This window comes from Lithobates pipiens, unplaced genomic scaffold (assembly GCF_037356315.1).
Source record: "Lithobates pipiens isolate NorthernLeopardFrog02 unplaced genomic scaffold, aLitPip1_a1.2 Scaffold_27, whole genome shotgun sequence".
NCBI classification, from domain to species: domain Eukaryota; kingdom Metazoa; phylum Chordata; class Amphibia; order Anura; family Ranidae; genus Lithobates; species Lithobates pipiens.
The window spans coordinates 9,787,392-9,806,738 of NW_027507788.1; the positions used below are offsets into that span (position 1 = coordinate 9,787,392).

Here is a 19,347-nt window from a genome sequence, read left to right on the forward strand (position 1 = left end):
CTGTATAGCACTGCTAGGGTTGCCACCTTTTCTTCAAGTCAAACCCGAACAGTTTTGTGGCGCACAGAAATTTCTTTTTTATAGTATAAGCTATACATATATTTTGCTACTAAATAACATTTCTAATCATATGTATATAAGTTAATAACAAAAGTCCTCTTTTACATCAGAGTCCACAGAGTTCCCCTTTTACCTCTGAACTCTGGGGACTCTGACATAAGGGATACTCTGTGAACCCTGATTTATGGGGGAACACTGAGTACTCTGATGTACAGAGAGGACTCTGCTGTAAGGGGAAACACTGGTGTAAAGGGTAACTCTGATGTAAGGGGTGCTCTGAGAACCCTGATTTGACTTAGTGTACTCTCTCTGAGGAAGGAGAGGGAAGGGGGGAGACTTCATTCAGAGACAGGGATGGATGGTGAGCTCACTCACCCCTTGGCAGTCTGCACCTCTCATTCAGATGGATCTGAGGCTGCTGGACTTCAAATTTCTAGCCTCAACTTTCCTTTTCTGAGGCACAGCGCCGGGGATTGGAGTGTGGGCAGACACAGAGGGGTAGGGATGGGGGGGAAGAGGTGCAGATCAAGCCCTCTCTCTTCTCCCGTCTGTATGTGTTGGTGGGGGGTGGAGGGTATGGTTTGTTAGTGGTGGCTTTGGGCAGTGTGAAAGACAGTGTAACAGACACTCTCAGCAGTGAAAACTGCAGCCAGAAACCCTGCTGGGAAACCATAGTCCAGTCTAAATAATGTGTCCGGGTTTCAGACAGTCTGAAACCTGGACGCATGATTCCAAACCCGAACTGTCCGGGTGAATCCTGGACAGGTGGCAACCCTAAGCACTGCGGTATATGTCAGAGCTATATAAATGTATAATAATAATAGTGTGTGACTGTGGGGGGGGGGGGGGGGGGGGCATTAGAGTGTAAGCTCCTCTGGTACAGAGACTGATGTGACTGTGGGGGAGGGGACATTAGAGTGTCAGCTTCTATGGTACAGAGACTGATGTGACTGGGGGGAGGGGACATTAGAGTGTAAGCTCCTCTGTACAGAGACTGATGTGACTGTGGGGGAGGGGACATTAGAGTGTAAGCTCCTCTGGTACAGAGACTGATGTGATTGGCTCAGTGTTCTCTGTATAGCACTGCGGTATATGTCAGAGCTATATAAATGTATAATAATAATAGTGTGTGACTGTGGGGGGGGGGGGGCATTAGAGTGTAAGCTCCTCTGGTACAGAGACTGATGTGACTGTGGGGGAGGGGACATTAGAGTGTCAGCTTCTATGGTACAGAGACTGATGTGACTGTGGGGGAGGGGACATTAGAGTGTAAGCTCCTCTGGTACAGAGACTCAGTGATATCTGTACACCGCTGCGGTATATGTCAGAGCTATAGTATAGTACTATAATAATAATAATGACCGGCGTGGTGAAAAGGTCATCAGTGGAGGAAACGAGGACAGTGCGGATCCGGAGGTTTTGGGGATTCGGCAATCATTTCGGAGGTCTCCAGGCCGGTCTCGGCTCTCATCTGCCAGTTACATTATGATGAGAATTCTCCTTTTCGGTTTCACATTGACTCTCCGGCGGAGATGTGTGTTGCGCCGCATTGTAGATTCTCTTCGGCTCGTTTAATGAGAGTGAAATGGACACGTCGGGTTACCTCATTCACCGCCCCGCTGTCACAACATCCCCCGAGTGCAACTAACGCATGTGCATTTTTTTAAGCGCTGTAACAATTATGCAACACTACATTAGAAACACTTTCTTCAGCGTTTCACAACCCCCCCCCGCTTCTTGAATCATGCCTGATCTCTGCCTGAACTCTGCCTGCGACACCTCCCCTAGTGCCTAAAACCCGCCTGTCAGAGCTGCAGATGGGATTTTTTATTTCTCACTGCTATAGACAATATCCTCTATGTCAGCCTCATTTGAAGTTTCAGCTGGTGTGGTGGGGTGTGGCGGCAAAATAAAGTAGAAGGTCAACTGCTTTTTTTTTTTATTTTTTTTTTTCAGTTTTGGATAGAGTAAGGGGTGGGTTAGATCCTTTTGTCAGGTTCTGTTGCTGTGTGCTCATTGAGCAGGTTCCCTTACTTCCTGTTGTGTCCCAGAGACAGGAAGTGGTGGGATATTTCCACAATGGGGCCTCAAACAGCAAGAAAACCATTACAGGTATTGTAAACTTTACAAACTTAAGCTAACTTAAAGTGGAACTAAAGGCAAAACTTTTTTTTTTTTTTTTCACTTTGAATAAAGTAAGGGAGGGTTATAACCCCTGTCGGATTTTTTTTTTTCACCGTCTGTGTCCCATTGCAGAGATTTCCCCCTTTATTTCCTGTCCCGTGGACCAAACAGGAAGTGAGGGAAAAAATCCATGCAAATTAAGGGAATTCCCCCCCCCCCCCCCCCCAGGTCACCAAAACTAGTGTCCCCATTGGAAGATTTCCCCTCTATTACTTTTTTGGGGACAACCCAAAATTTGTGATTTTTTTTATTTTTTACTTTCAATGATAATGGTAAACAGCACAATTAGGGGGGGGGGGGGGGGCACAGACAGCAATAAATACTTACAGGTGTTCTAATCCCTCTCCATTCTATCCAAAGCTTAAAAAAGGCCGTTTGATCCTGTCTTCTCCGATCCTCCCCTTCTTCCACTGTCCCCAAACCATCTCCTGATAGTACAGAGCCTTGGAGTCAGGCGACACATGCTCAGTTTGGTGTGTATTGCTAGATATTTTTTTTTTTTTCTTGGAAGGGTGCATGAGATCAGCACAGGGCCAACCAGCACTGTCCAGACAGAGGGTCAGGGGTCTTGCATTCTCATAGGACAATCAGAGGAGAATGAAAACTCCTCCTACAAGCTTTAACCAGACACTGATAGAAGTCACAAGACTGCTATATACTGCTGAAGAGAAACAGTATTTAGGAGTGTATATTTACAAAAATAATTGCATTTCCGTGTTCTGTGTACTGTGGGAGAGCAAATATAGTGACTGCAGAGTCCTGGGGAGACCAGATATAGTGAATGCAGAGTACTGGGGTGACCAGATATAGTGAATGCACTGTCCTGGGGAGACCAGACATAGTGAATGCAGGGTCCCGGGGAGACCAGACATAGTGAATGCAGGGTCCAGGGGAGACCAGACATAGTGAATGCAGGGTCCAGGGGAGACCAGACATAGTGAATGCAGGGTCCAGGGGAGACCAGACATAGTGAATGCAGGGTCCCGGGGAGACCAGACATAGTGAATGCAGGGTCCCGGGGAGACCAGACATAGTGAATGCAGGGTCCCGGGGAGACCAGACATAGTGAATGCAGGGTCCCGGGGAGACCAGACATAGTGAATGCAGGGTCCCGGGGAGACCAGACATAGTGAATGCAGGGTCCCGGGGAGACCACATATAGTGAATGCAGGGTCCCGGGGAGACCAGACATAGTGAATGCAGGGTCCCGGGGAGACCAGACATAGTGAATGCAGGGTCCCGGGGAGACCAGACATAGTGAATGTAGGGTCCCGGGGAGACCAGACATAGTGAATGTAGGGTCCTGGGGAGACCAGACATAGTGAATGCAGGGTCCAGGGGAGACCAGACATAGTGAGTGCAGGGTCCAGGGGAGACCAGACATAGTGAATGCAGGGTCCTGGGGAAACCAGACATAGTGAATGCAGGGTCCAGGGGAGACCAGACATAGTGAATGCAGGGTCCAGGGGAGACCAGACATAGTGAATGCATGGTCCTGGGGAGACCAGACATAGTGAATGCATGGTCCTGGGGAGACCAGACATAGTGAATGCAGTGTCCTGGGGAGACCAGACATAGTGAATGCAGTGTCCTGGGGAGACCAGACATAGTGAATGCAGGCTCCTGGGGAGACCAGACATAGTGAATGCAGGCTCCTGGGGAGACCAGACATAGTGAATGCAGGCTCCTGGGGAGACCAGACATAGTGAATGCAGGCTCCTGGGGAGACCAGACATAGTGAATGCAGGCTCCTGGGGAGACCAGACATAGTGAATGCAGGCTCCTGGGGAGACCAGACATAGTGAATGCAGGCTCCTGGGGAGACCAGACATAGTGAATGCAGGCTCCTGGGGAGACCAGACATAGTGAATGCAGGCTCCTGGGGAGACCAGACATAGTGAATGCAGGCTCCTGGGGAGACCAGACATAGTGAATGCAGGCTCCTGGGGAGACCAGACATAGTGAATGCAGGGTCCAGGGGAGACCAGACATAGTGAATGCAGGGTCCAGGGGAGACCAGACATAGTGAATGCAGGGTCCAGGGGAGACCAGACATAGTGAATGCAGGGTCCAGGGGAGACCAGACATAGTGAATGCATGGTCCAGGGGAGACCAGACATAGTGAATGCATGGTCCAGGGGAGACCAGACATAGTGAATGCATGGTCCAGGGGAGACCAGACATAGTGAATGCATGGTCCTGGGGAGACCAGACATAGTGAATGCAGGGTCCTGGGGAGACCAGACATAGTGAATGCAGTGTCCTGGGGAGACCAGACATAGTGAATGCAGGGTCCTGGGGAGACCAGACATAGTGAATGCAGGGTCCTGGGGAGACCAGACATAGTGAATGCAAGGTCCTGGGGAGACCAGATATAGTGAATGCAGGCTCCTGGGGAGACCAGACATAGTGAATGCAGGGTCCTGGGGAGACCAGATATAGTGAATGCAGAGTCCTGGGGAGACCAGATATAGTGAATGCAGGCTCCTGGGGAGACCAGACATAGTGAATGCAGGGTCCTGGGGAGACCAGACATAGTGAATGCAGAGTCCTGGGGAGACCAGATATAGTGAATGCAGGCTCCTGGGGAGACCAGACATAGTGAATGCAGGGTCCTGGGGAGACCAGACATAGTGAATGCAGGGTCCTGGGGAGACCAGATATAGTGAATGCAGGCTCCTGGGGAGACCAGACATAGTGAATGCAGGGTCCTGGGGAGACCAGACATAGTGAATGCAGGGTCCTGGGGAGACCAGACATAGTGAATGCAGGCTCCTGGGTTTAGTAAAACTTTAAGCTGGGATTTCGAAGGGAACCTGTACTGATCAAGTATGTAAGCTGCCATTGCCTGCTTCCCTTAAAAAAAAAAAAAAAAAAAAAAAAAAAATTGATAGATGCATCTGGTATCGGTTTGGCTAATTATGGAACTGTAAGGGCCGGTTCACACTGCAGGCGAGGCGAGGCGACTCCGACTTGCCTCGCCGCGACCTGCCGCGACCTCGGCGGCAACTTGCAGATGACTTCTGTATAGAAGTCAATGCAAGTCGCCCCCAGGTCGCCCAAAAGTAGTACAGGAACCTTTTTTCTGAGTCGGAGCGACTCGAGTCGCTCCTCTCAGAACGGTTCCATTGTACAGAACGGGGGCGACTTGCGAGAGCGAGGCGAGGCGAGTCGTGTCGCCTCGCATCCCCCGCTGTGTGAACCGGCTCTAACCAGTGAAGAGAACAGAGAAGTACAATGTTACATTTTCTGATTAGCCTAAAGTGAACCTTAAGCCCTCGTTCACATTGAAGTGCTTTGTCATGCGATTTGACAGGTTAAATCGCATGACAAGTTGCAGCCTATTGCCGGCAATGACCTTGTTTCAATCACGCGACGCCGGCTTTCCGGTGCCCCACCGATTTGCAAAAAGTAGCTCCTGCAGTACTTTTGTCTTTTTCGGTTGCAACTTCAATAGACATCTGTGCATGGAGCCCTTTACAGACCATTACACCTGTATGAGCTTGGTGGAAATCCCATTCCAAATCCATGGCCAATAACTGGGAGATGTCCCTCTTTGTAGCAATAGAACTATACAATCTATGGCCAAATGTTTGTGGACACCCTACCATACCACCTATATGAGCTTGTTGAAGGTCCCATTCCAAAACCTTGACCATCAACAGGAATTGCCCCTCTTTGTAGATAGCACTATGCAATCCACAACCAAACATTGGTGGACACCTGACCATGACACTTATATGAGCTTGGTGGATATCCCATTCCAAAACCACCTTGACCATCAATAGCAGTTGACCCCTTTTGTAGATAGCACTATGCAATCCACAACCAAACATTGGTGGACACTTGACCATAACACTTATATGAGCTTGTTGAAGAACCCATTCGAAAAACCTTGACCATCAATAGGAGTTGCCCCTCTTTGTAGATAGCACTATGCAATCCACAACCAAACATTGGTGGACACTTGGCCATGACACTTATATGAGCTTGGTGGATATCCCTTTCCAAAGCCATGACCATTAATAGGGAGTTGACCTTTGTAGACAATACTCTACAATCTATGGCCAAACATTTGTGGACACCTGACCATCCCACCTCTATGAGCTCGTTGGACATCCCATGCGAAAACCATGACTATTATTAAGGAGTTGACATTTTTTTGTAGATAACACTATACAATCTTTGGCCAAACATTGGTGGACACCTTACCATCACGTCTAGATAAGCTTGTTGTATATCCCATTCAAAATCCATGGTCAATAATTGGGAGATGTTCCTTTTTTTTTTTTTTTTTAAAGCTATCTATGGCCATATGTTTGTGGATGCCCGACCATCCCACCTATATGAGCTTGTTGAACATCCCATTCCGAAACCATGATCATCAATTGGAGTTTCCCCTCCTTGTAGATAGCACTATACATTCCACAACTAGAGTTGCCACCTCATCCCTTTAAACCCGAACACATATGAATTACACGGGTTCTGAGGCTAATTTAATGCAGATGAGGCATCAAGTGAGTTTAATTACCACCTTAATCAGCCACAGAACCCGTGTAATTATTATGTGTTCGGGTTTAAAGGGATGAGGTGGCAACCCTAGCCACAACCAAACCTTTGTGGACACCTGACTGAGTTTGTTGGACATCCCACTCCTACCATGGCCATTAATTTGAAGTCCCCCTCTCCCTTTATGGCTTCACTATTCTCCATTCTTCTGGGAAAGCTTTCCACACGATTTTGGAGGGTGTCTTTTGGGATTTGTGGCCACTTTGTGAGGTCAAGTACTGATGTTGGATGAGTAGTCCTGGCTCATGTTAGATGTTCCAATTCATCCCAATGGTGTTCGGTAGGGTGGAGGCCAGGTCTCAAAGCAGGACGCTCAAGTTTCTCTATATTAGGGCTTAGCTTGGGTTCGGTCCAAACCTGCTGGTTATCGATCATTGCTGGTCCGATGAGCTGTTTGTGGGGGATTCCCCATGCTGTAGTTGCACATCTACAAAGGGTGAGGGGCCAAATATTGGCCATACTAGGTCAATAACATTGCTGTTTTTTTTTTTTTTTACAACATAAACTCTCCAGCAGAATGTATCAGTTTACGTGGATGAGACAATTCACTTAAAGTGGAAGTAAACCCATCAATTTAAACAGTTTAAAAAAAAACGGCATGCCGGGAATGCTAACTGCACATTGGCTGTGCTCTCAACCAAACTGTCAAACCACCCAATGGCTGGTGTCATAACGGATCACATGTGCTCACTGTGGGAGCTGAAGATTAAACAGAGGCAAAGATGGCAGCTTCCGTGGATGAAAACAATAGGGGAATTTACTTCCACTTTAACACTGGCAAGGTTGCTTACAATGAATGTATTTGTGTAGAACCTTTATCCCAAAAGGGGGGGGAAAAAAAACATTTTGCTTTAACTGATAATAAAGTGGGAGCTGGAGTTTGACTAAAAAGTTTGGCTAAAATCTGTTAGTGTATCTAAATCCTGCTAATGATTTTACCCCCCACCCCTGGACTGACAGTGCTGCTGTCTGCTGTGCCTCCTGTGATCCTTCCTCAAGAGTTGTGTGTCACTGGCCAGATCACCAGGTGAACACAGAGGGGGAAAAAAAAAAAAAAACAAGAAAAAGAAAATGAATGCAGCCGCCACATCTAATGATTGGTAAGCTGTAATATATTACATTATTGGTTTTGGGTTTAATACTGCTTTAAGAAAAAAGGAGGTCTATTGGATTGAGAGTTTATATAATCTTAAATAAATAAAGACACCCCAGAGTCTGTAGACACTAAAACACAAACCAAACAACATACACTAATTGTGATTTTTTATTTATTTTTTTGATTTTTTTTTTACCAAAAATATGTAGCAGAATACATATTGGTATAAATAAAAATGTAAATTTAATTTTTTTTCATGTTTCTTTTTTTTATTGGATATTTTTTATAGCAGAAAGTAAAAAAAAATAAAAAATAAAAATAAATGTATGTGTGTGTGTGTGTAATAAATATATATATATATATATATATGTGTGTGTGTAAAATATATATATATATTTTTTTTCTTTCTTTGTTTATAGCGCAAAAAGGAAAAAAAACACAGAGGTGATCAAATAGCACTAAAAGAAAGCTCTATTTGTGGGGGGGGGGGGGAGGAGCGTCGCACAACCGCATAATTGCCAGGTAAAGTAACGCAGTGCCGTAACGCAAAATATGGCCTGGTCATGAAGGGGGGTAAATCTTTCAGAGGGCAATTGGTTAATCTATCTGCTTATTGAAGGGTGGAGGGATGGTACGTTGAGGACACTCCATACACTCGTGTGTTTTCAATCGCTGTTGAGGTTAATTACTTTGTAGCTGGTGCCTGTGCATATATAAATGACCTTCACCTTCAGGCCCCGTTCTCTATGGAGACGGTTCACATCTCCACTCCAAAACACCTGAAGCTCAAACAAGTTCTGGAGCTTTATTTTATTATTATTATTATTATTTTTTTGTCGCTTGAATCGGACAGATTTGGGGCGTTTTTGGCGCGTTTGTATACCTATGGAAAGGCGCTATTCTCCAACCCAGGTGTTACAACAGAGAATGAATATTCGCTATCGAAACACCGATCCTCAATCTGGCCAATCAGGAGGGCAGGTCTGAGACCCATTTTCCGATTGGCCAAAAAAGAGAAGCGCCCCCAATTGGTCACGAGGAGAAGAGGGAGAACAGGGGAAGGGAGAGCTGTCGGCGTCCCCACCGAGCAAGGGAAGCCACCCGTGAAGCCTGGGTGAAGCAATGAGCACCAGACCCGACCAACGGGGTGGGGGTGGTACTGTTTGCCGCCCCCCCACCCAAAAAAAATAAAAAATGACCACTGGTGGTCTCCATGTGGCATCCAAGGAGGGGCTTGGGCTAGAGTTGCCTCCTCATCCCTTTAAACCCGAACACATATGAATCACACAGGTTCTGTGGCTGATTAACGTGGTAATTAAACTCACTTGTTGCCTTACCTGCATTTAATTAGCCTCAGAACCCGTGTAAAGCTGGCCATACACCATACAATTTTCTTATTCAATTTCCTTTAGATTTACCTTCAACTGTGTAGTAACAGGGCCTGCCTGATTGCACACAAGCTGAAAGTGTTCAGATTTGACCTCATATTATATGGTTTTGGTAAATCTAAAGGAAATCTATAGAAGAAAATTGTATAGCCTTAGGCTGGCCATACATTATACAATGCTCTGCTCAGGAAGGGGGTAAAATCTTTCGGGGCTGAAGTGGTGGCCATAATGTATGGCCACCACTTCAGCCCCGAAAGATTTTACCCCCCTTCCTGAGCAGAGCAGTTTTTGCGATTCGGCGCTGCGTCGCTTTAACTGACAATTGCGCTGCCGTGCGGCATTACACCAAAACAAAATTGACGTCCTTTTTTTCCCACAAATAGAGCTTTTTTTTGGTGGTATTTGATCACCCCCTCGGTTTTTATTTTTTACGCTATAAACAAAAAAAAAAAAAGCGTAAATTTGAAAATAAAACAATATTTTTTTACTTTTTGCTATAATAAATATCCCCAAAAAATATATAAAAAAAACACATTTTTTCCTCAGTTTAGGCCGATACGTATTCTTCTACATATATTTGGTAAAAAAAAAAAATCGCAATAAGCGTTTGGTTTGCGCAAAAGTTATAGCGTCTACAAAATAGGGGATAGATTTATGGCATTTTTACATTTTTACTATTTTTTTATTGGTCTTATGTAATATTCAAATTTTCAGCGATGCTGAATTTTGGGTTCTCACTCGCTGTGAGCCACAATCATCAAAATTTAAAAGAAAGAAATGCTGGAAATATATCGCTCTGTGTGCAACGCATCTATACAAAAATATACGCGTTTCACTTTTTTTTTTTATTGAGTTACTAAAATTAATCAACTTTTTGTTGATATTCAAATTTTTTTCAGACGCACCTAATGGTGATCACTGGAAAACGTGGGGTACGACTTGTCACGTGACTTTGATGTCAAAAAGTTGCAGGAGAAGTCGCAAAAGTGCGAATGGAGCCGAAACTCTACGGTTTCCCAGCCTGAGGAAGGACGTTTCGGTTAAAAAGCTTGCATTGAAATAGAACACAGATTTTGTTTCTATCTATCTATTTATATATCTATATATTTGTTACTATCTATCTATTTATATATTTGTATATATATCTATATATTTGTTATTTATATATCGGTATATTTGTTACTATCTATCTATTTATATATCTATATATTTGTTACTATATCTATTTATATATTTGTATATATATTTGTTACTATCTATCTATTTATATATTTGTGTGTGTGTGTGTGTGTGTATATATATATATATATATTTGTTACTATCTAGTATGTGTGTGTGTGTGTGTATGTGTGTATATATATATATATATATATATATATATATATATATATATATATATATATATATATATAATATGTGTGTGTTTGTTTTCTAACACTCTCAGGTGCCACAAACTTGCTATTCTAGCAAGAGGAAGGTTCTTGGTGGAAGTGAAACTTTTTTTTTTATTTTTTTTATTTTTAGAAGCAGTGCTCATCCATGTGTAACCATTTCTGAAGAATGACAGCCCTCCCCCTCCCCCCGGCCCCCCTCTCAGTTTTTTATCAATGAAGAAACATTGATCTGGGGGTCCCTGTGGTGCCCCCCCCCAGTTTTGGCCCTGCTCTCAGTGGTCTTAGTCTGAGCCCTGGAAGGTTCTTTGGATCTCATCGGATCCGGTGGCGGTTTGACTTGACGTCTTAACCACAGACAGGCCTGACCTGGTCCGTTTTACCGCCAACGGCTCTTCCCCAGCTGTCTCCGCGTTCTGGGGGGGGGGGGGGGGGCTGTCACCTCCACAGCTGATGTCCCACTTCTCTGAGGTGTAACCCTTTCTGTGCCACCCTTTGTCAAGTTAAGATATAAGTTCAAACAATAACTGAGCTGTGATTGGCCATTGTTCTAAGAAAAATAATTTAACGGGGGTGATCCTGGCACTCCCCTCCTACATGTAAAAATCATCTTTTTTTTTTTTTTTTTTTTTCTTCTTTTTTTTGCTAGAAAATAAATAACTGAGAACCCCCAAACATTATATATGTTTTTTTTTTTTGTTTTTTTTTTAGCAGAGACCCTAGGGAATAAAATGGAGGTTGTTTGCAACTTTTTATGTCACACGCTATTTGCGCAGTAATTTTTCAAACTTTTTATTTTTTTTTGGGTGGGGAAAAAATACAGTTTCATTAATTAAAAACCAAAATAAAAATAAACAAACATATAAAAAGGGAACGTGTCAAAAAAATAAAAAAATAAATAAAAGTTAATAAAAAAAATGTAAAGTGCACATGCGAGGTATCCCTAAAGTCACCCCGATTTTTTTATTTATTTGTTATTTTTTATATAATATGACAGATCATGTTACGCCAAATACTTACCTAACATGTCACGCTTTAACAATCTCCATAGGCGGCGCTTTACATTTTTTTTTTTTTTTTTTTACAGGTTACCAGTTTAGCATTACAGTGCTAGAATTATTGCTCTTGCTCTAACTTTCGCGGGGATACCTTGCATATATGGTTTGAACACCGTTTACGCATGCGGGCGCGACTTATGTATGCGTTCGCTTCTGCATGCAAGTGCGCAAAGACGGGGGGCGGCGCTTTACATTTTTTTTTATTTTGACACTTTCCCTTTTATATTATTATTTTTTTTTTTTTATTCACTTTTATTCCTATTACAATAAGACCCCTTTCACACCACACCGTAAAATGACGCTATTTTTAGTGGCGTTTTACCACTGGATTTGTGGCACATTTCGGCCACTAGTGGGGCGCTTTTACCCCCCCCGTGCTAGCGGCCGACAAAGGGTTAAAACCGCCAGCAATATGCCGCAATAGCGGCGTTTTTCTGGCGGTATTACAGCGCTGCAGCAGTGGAGGAGCGCCAAACACACCGCTCCTTCACCGCTCCAAAGAAGCTGCTGGCAGGACTTTTCCCTGACGTCCTGCCACCGCACCGCTGTAGTGTGAAAGCCCTCGGGGGATCACACTACATACAGTGGTGCAGCTTTTTTAGGGCGGATTGCAGGCGCTATTTCTAACGCTATAGCGCCTGCAAAACGCCCTGGTGTGAAAGGGGTCTAAATGTAAACATCCTTTGTAATAGGAATAAGGGCATGACAGGTCCTCTTTATGGAGAGATGTGTCCCCCCCCCCCCCAGCGGCACCTGCAATCAAGGTGGCTGATAATACACTACAACTGGCCCTCCTGTACCGGGCCCGGGTCCCATCAGTTCAAAAGGGGGGCACAGGCACCTGCCAAGCAGGAGGGCAGGCTGTACTGCCTTATTGAACAAGCTGATCCTCGGTTCTAATATGTGTGCCCCCACCCCATTTTTCTGTCTGTGTCCCCTTATTTGCCCCCCCCTCCCCTGCAGCGCTGTCAGCTTCCCTCCTCTGCCGCTGGCAGCTGCTGCAGTCACACAGGGGGGGATCAGTTTCAGGATGAGCGGGGGGGCCCGTAATTTCTAACAGCAGCCCTTCCTACAATTGCGGCAAACCGCATCACGTGACGCTTGTCGCCCCAAAAAGAGTTCAGGGGCTTCTCTAGGGCGACATGCTTCATGTGATGTTGTTTGCGTGACAATTGCGGCTGGACCGCACCGTGTTTTTAGGTGCCATTCAAATTAATAGCATCTGAAATGTGTGTTGTGCGATTTTTCATTCACACCTGGGCATTCCCTATATCTGGTCTCCCCAGGACCCTGCATTCCCTATATCTGGTCTCCCCAGAAGCCTGCATTCACTATATCTGGTGCCCCCAGGAGCCTGCATTCACTATATCTGATCTCCCCAGGAGCCTGCATTCACTATATCTGATCTCCCCAGGAGCCTGCATTCACTATATCTGATCTCCCCAGGAGCCTGCATTTACTATATCTGATCTCCCCAGGAGCCTGCATTCACTATATCTGGTGCCCCCAGGAGCCTGCATTCACTATATCTGGTGCCCCCAGGAGCCTGCATTCACTATATCTGATCTCCCCAGGAGCCTGCATTCACTATATCTGATCTCCCCAGGAGCCTGCATTCACTATATCTGATCTCCCCAGGAGCCTGCATTCACTATATCTGGTCTCCCCAGGAGCCTGCATTCACTATATCTGGTCTCCCCAGGAGCCTGCATTCACTATATCTGGTCTCCCCAGGAGCCTGCATTTACTATATCTGATCTCCCCAGGAGCCTGCATTCACTATATCTGATCTCCCCAGGAGCCTGCATTCACTATATCTGATCTCCCCAGGAGCCTGCATTCACTATATCTGGTCTCCCCAGGAGCCTGCATTCACTATATCTGGTGCCCCCAGGTGCCTGCATTCACTATATCTGATCTCCCCAGGAGCCTGCATTCACTATATCTGGTCTCCCCAGGAGCCTGCATTTACTATATCTGGTCTCCCCAGGAGCCTGCATTCACTATATCTGATCTCCCCGGGACTCTGCATTCACTATATCTGCTCTCCCACAGTACGCAAAACATGGAAATGCAATTATTTTAGAAAATATAAACTGCTAAATGCCTTTTCCCATCAGCAGTATATAGCAGTCTTGTGCCTTCTATCAGTGTCTTGTTAAAGCTTGTAGGAGGAGTTTTCATTCTCCTCTTTCTGTCCTATGAGGCTGCAGGACCCCTGACCCTCTGTTTGGACAGTGCTGATTGGCATAAAAAAAAAACTCTCTAGCAATACACACCAAAACTGAGCATATGCAGAGTGACTCTAAGGCTCTGTTCTATCAGGAGATGGATTGGGGACTGTGGAAGAAGGGGAGGATCAGAGGAGACAGGATCAAACAGACTTGTTACACAATGTATAGGATTAACCCCTTAGGTTCCACAGCGAGTATAACAAGCGTGCTTTACTGCATATACACATTGATATACTTTACTGTTGTGGGTTTAGTAACATTTGAACACATCGTCCAATTTTCATTCAAAGTGTAGAGTAATCGTATGGGAGATACAGAATGTATTGGGTGGACGTTTTTATTGCTAATAAAGAGGTAAAATGGTTAAACCGTAGAAATTTGCCAACACACAAAGTCAGTGCTCTCAACGTACACTATGTTATCAAAAGTATTGGGACGCCTGCCTTTACACACTCATGAACTTTAATGCCATCCCAGTCTTATTCCGTAGGGTTCAATATTAAGTTGGCCCACCCTTTGAGGCTATAACAGCTTCAACTCTTCTGGGAAGACTGTCCACAAGGTTTATGAGTGTCTACGGGAACGTTTGACCATTCTCCAAGAAGTGAGGTCAGGCACTGATGTTGGGCAAGAAGGCCTGGCTCGCAGTCTCCCCTCTAATTCATCCCAAGGTGTTCTAATGAGTTGAGGTCAGGACTCTGTGCAGGCCAGTCAAGTTCCTTCACCCTAAACTCGCTCATCCATGTCTTTATGGACCTTGCTTTGTGCACTGGTCCAAATCATTTGGCGGAGGGGGAGATTGGTCCCTTCGTTCCAGGGAAGGGAACTCAGATGTCAGCATACCAAGACATTTGGGACAATTTCATGCTCCCAACTTTGTGGGAACAGTTTGGGGACGGCCCCTTCCCGTTCCAACATGACTGCCCACCAGTGCACAAAGCAAGGTCCATAAAGACACGGATGAGCGAGTTTGGGGTGGAGGAACTTGACTGGCCTGCACAGAATCCTAATCTCAACCCAAAGGCTTCAGTGGTACACGGTGAGCTAATGCCAATTTTGGCATCATCTGACCACAGCCCCTCCACTCAATCCTTCTCTAAATCATTTAGATGTTCATTGGCAAACATCAGATGGGCCTGTACATGTGACTTTTTGAGGAGGGGGACTTGCTGTGTTTAACCACTTTCAGACCGGACCATTTTGCTGGTAAATGACCAGAGGTCTTTTTACACTTTGGCACTGCGCTGCTTTAACTGGTAATTGCGCGGTCATGCAATGTTGTACCCAAACAAAATTTGCGTCCTTTTCTTCCCACAAATAGAGCTTTCTTTTGATGGTATTTGATTGCCTCTGCGATTTTTATTTTTTGCGATATAAACGTAAAAAGACCGCAAATTTTGAAAAAAAATGATATTTTCTACTTTTTGTTATTAGAAAAATCCAATAAACTCAATTTTAGTCATACATTTAGGCCAAAATGTATTCAGCCACATGTCTTTGGTAAAAAAAAAGTCAATAATTGTATATTTATTGGTTTGCGCAAAAGTTGTCACATCTACAAACTAAGGTACGTTTTCTGGAATTTACGCAGCTTTTAGTTTACGACTGCCTATCTCATTTCTTGAGGTGCTAAAATGGCAGGGCAGTACAAAACCCCCCCAAATGACCCCATTTTGGAAAGTAGACCCCCTAAGGAAATTGATAAGAGGCATGTTGAGCCCATTGAATATTTTATTTTTTTGCCTCAAGCGATTGAATAATGACAAAAAAAAAATTTTTTTTTTTTTTTTACACAAAGTTGTCACTAAATGATATATTGCTCACACATGCTATGGGCGTATGTGAAATGACACCCCAAAATAAATTCTGCTGCTTCTCCTGAGTATGGGGATACCACATATGTGGGACTTTTTGGGAGCCTAGCCGCGTACGGGGCCCCGAAAACCAAGCACCGCCTTCAGGCTTTCTAAGGGCGTAAATTTTTGAGTTCACTTCTCACTACCTATTACAGTTTTGAAGGCCATAAAATGCCAAGATGGCACAAAACCCCCACAAATGACCCCATTTTAGAAAGTAGACACCCCAAGCTATTTGCTGAGAGGCATGTTGAGTTCATGGAATATTTTATATTTTGCCACAAGTTGCGGGAAAATTACAAACTTTTTTTTTTTTTTTTTTTTTTTAACAAAGTTGTCACTAAATGATATATTGCTCATGCATGCCATGGGCATATGTGAAATGACACCCCAAAATAAATTCTGCTGCTTCTCCTGAGTACGGGGATACCACATATGTGGGACTTTTTGGGAGCCTAGCCGCGTACGGGGCCCCGAAAACCAAGCACCGCCTTCAGGCTTTCTAAGGGCGTAATTTTTTGATTTCACTCCTCACTACCTATTACAGTTTTGAAGGCCATAAAATGCCAAGATGGCACAAAACCCCCACAAATGACCCCATTTTAGAAAGTAGACACCCCAAGCTATTTGCTGAGAGGCATGTTGAGTCCATGGAATATTTTATATTTTGCCACAAGTTGCGGGAAAATTACAAACTTTTTTTTTTTTTTTTTTTTTTTCACAAAGTTGTCACTAAATGATATATTGCTCACGCATGCCATGGGCATATGTGAAATGACACCCCAAAATAAATTCTGCTGCTTCTCCTGAGTATGGGGATACCACATATGTGGGACTTTTTGGGAGCCTAGCCGCGTACGGGGCCCCGAAAACCAAGCACCGCCTTCAGGCTTTCTAAGGGCGTTACAGTTTTGAAGGCCATAAAATGCCAAGATGGCACAAACCCCCCCCAAATGACCCCATTTTGGAAAGTAGACACCCCTAAATTTAGGGGTACACTAGTGAGACTAGGTAATAAATGGCGGGTGCCCTGAAACTATAAAAAAATAACTAACCAACCAGCGTCACCTGTAACAGTTATATGGTGATCACTGGTGAAAGGGTTAACTAGGGGGCAATCAGGGGGCTTTATGCGGTAGTATATGGGGGTCCCTGGCGCTATAAAAAGCTGCAGCGAACCTAAATACCTACCTGCCTAACTAGCGTCACCTGTGACACTAATACAGCGATCAGAAAAACGATCGCTTATTAGGCTGGGTTCACACTGGAGCGATGCGGGAACGCCACGAATGCGCGGCGGGTTCCCGCATCGCATGCCTCCCGGCGGCAGTTCACACTGCCCTATGCGAACTGCTGGGAGTGTCAGTGAAATGTTACTGACACCCCCAGATCAGTTCGCATATCGCAGTGCGATCTGCAAACTCGGATCGCATGGTGTGAACACCCATGCGATCCGATTCTGCTGCGGGCCAAAAAAAGGGTCCCGTGCGAATGTGCGGCGGGTGCGGCGAATGGCTGAACTCGAATCGCACAGAGATCGGATGTGATTTGCACTGCAGTGCGGTGCGAATCACATCCGTTCTCATAAACCGCTGCAATGTGAACCCAGCCTTAGTGACACTGGCGACGGGGGGTGATCACGGGGTTAAACCTTTATTGGGGGGGTTAGGGGGGTACCTTAGAACTAAAGGGGGCTAACCCTAACTGCCCTAACAGTTATTAGTCACAAATGACACCCGCCGGGTGATCAGGGGGTTAAACCTTTATTAGGTAATAAATGGCGGGTGCCCTGAAACTATAAAAAAATAACTAACCAACCAGCGTCACCTGTAACAGTTATATGGTGATCACTGGTGAAAGGGTTAACTAGGGGGCAATCAGGGGGCTTTATGCGGTAGTATATGGGGGTCCCTGGCGCTATAAAAAGCTGCGGCGAACCTAAATACCTACCTGCCTAACTAGCGTCACCTGTGACACTAATACGGCGATCAGAAAAATGATCGCTTATTAGGCTGGGTTCACACTGGAGCGATGCGGAAACGCCGCGAATCCGCGGCGGGTTCCCGCATCGCATGCCTCCCGGCGGCAGTTCACACTGCCCTATGCGAACTGCTGGGAGTGTCAGTGAAATGTTACTGACACCCCCAGATCAGTTCGCATATCGCAGTGCGATCTGCAAACTCGGATCGCATGGTGTGAACACCCATGCGATCCGATTCTGCTGCGGGCCAAAAAAAGGGTCCCGTGCGAATTTGCGGCGGGTGCGGCGGGTGTGGCGGGTGCGGCGGGTGCGGCGAATGGCTGAACTCGAATCGCACAGAGATCGGATGTGATTTGCACTGCAGTGCGGTGCGAATCACATTCGTTCTCATAAACCGCTGCAATGTGAACCCAGCCTTAGTGACACTGGCGACGGGGGGTGATCACGGGGTTAAACCTTTATTGGGGGGGTTAGGGGGGTACATTAGAACTAAAGGGGGCTAACTCTAACTGCCCTAACAGTTATTACAGTCACAAATGACACCAATGCAAAAAAAAAAAAAAAAAATGACATTGGTGTCACTGTGACTGGGGGGCAGGGGTAATTGGGGGGGTGATCGGGGGGTAAAGGGGGGGTGTGAGTGTGCCTGGCATGTTCTACTGTGTGTGTGAGTGTTGGTGCAACTTACTGATCCGCTCTCCTCCGTGTCGGAACGGAAAATACCGACACGGAGGAGAGAATACATCACTTCCTCTCCTGTGTTTACATTACAGGAGAGGAAGTGATGTCACCGGGGATTTCTATTCGTCGGGAGCGATCGCGAGGGGGTGGCCATGAATGAATGGCCGTCCCCTCGTCCGGGATCGCTCCCGTACGAATTCCGACCGCCGCAGGCACCGGGCGGGGGCCCGATCGGGCCCCCGACCCGCGGGAGGCAAGGGACGTACATGTATGTCCTTATGCCTGCCCGTGCCATTGTACCGACGTACATCGGCGTGCGGCGGTCGGCAACTGGTTAAAGGAAGAAAAATGCTGACTATGACCCTAAGAACTCCATCCCTACAGTCGAGTACGAAGGTGGAAACGTTATGCTCTGGGGCGGATTCTCTGCTTAAGGTAAAGGCCAACTTGATGGACGGGGACGGGGGCCATGTATTGTAAAATCTTGGAGGAGAACCTTCTTCCCTCAGCCAGAACACTGAAGATGGGTCGTGGACGGGTCTTCTCCAGCATGAAAATGACCCCAAAACATATCGAGAAGGCAACAAAGGAGTGGCTCAAGAAGAAGCACATTAAGGTCATGGAGTGGCCTAGCCAGTCTCCAGACCTTAATCCCATAGAAAATTGATGGAAGGAGTTGAAACTTTGAGTTGCCAGGAAACCTTAAAGGATTTAGAGAATATCTGTAAAGAAGAGTGGACCAAAATGCCTCCTGAGATGTGTGAGAACCCAGAGACCAACTACAAGAAAAGTCTGACCTCTGTGCTTCCCAACAAGGGTTTCTTCAACAAGTCATGTTCTGCTTGGAAA

The 19,347-nt window shown here is 45.6% G+C and overlaps 1 protein-coding gene across 4 annotated transcripts in view; it reads right to left on the reverse strand.

Moving 5' to 3' along the window:
- LOC143933489 (Friend leukemia integration 1 transcription factor-like) overlaps positions 1 to 19,347 on the reverse strand; it is an 84,727-nt gene that overhangs the window by 51,698 nt on the left and 13,682 nt on the right. Inside the window, exon 1 of one of the 4 annotated variants that reach the window (XM_077456400.1) lies at positions 6,457 to 6,587. The exons of the other annotated variants lie outside the window; for them this stretch is intronic. Within the exon in view, the coding sequence (XP_077312526.1) occupies positions 6,457 to 6,501 (45 nt within the window). The 5' untranslated portion in view covers positions 6,502 to 6,587. Of the gene's footprint in view, positions 1 to 6,456; positions 6,588 to 19,347 lie in introns of those variants that run through there. 4 annotated transcript variants of the gene reach the window in all.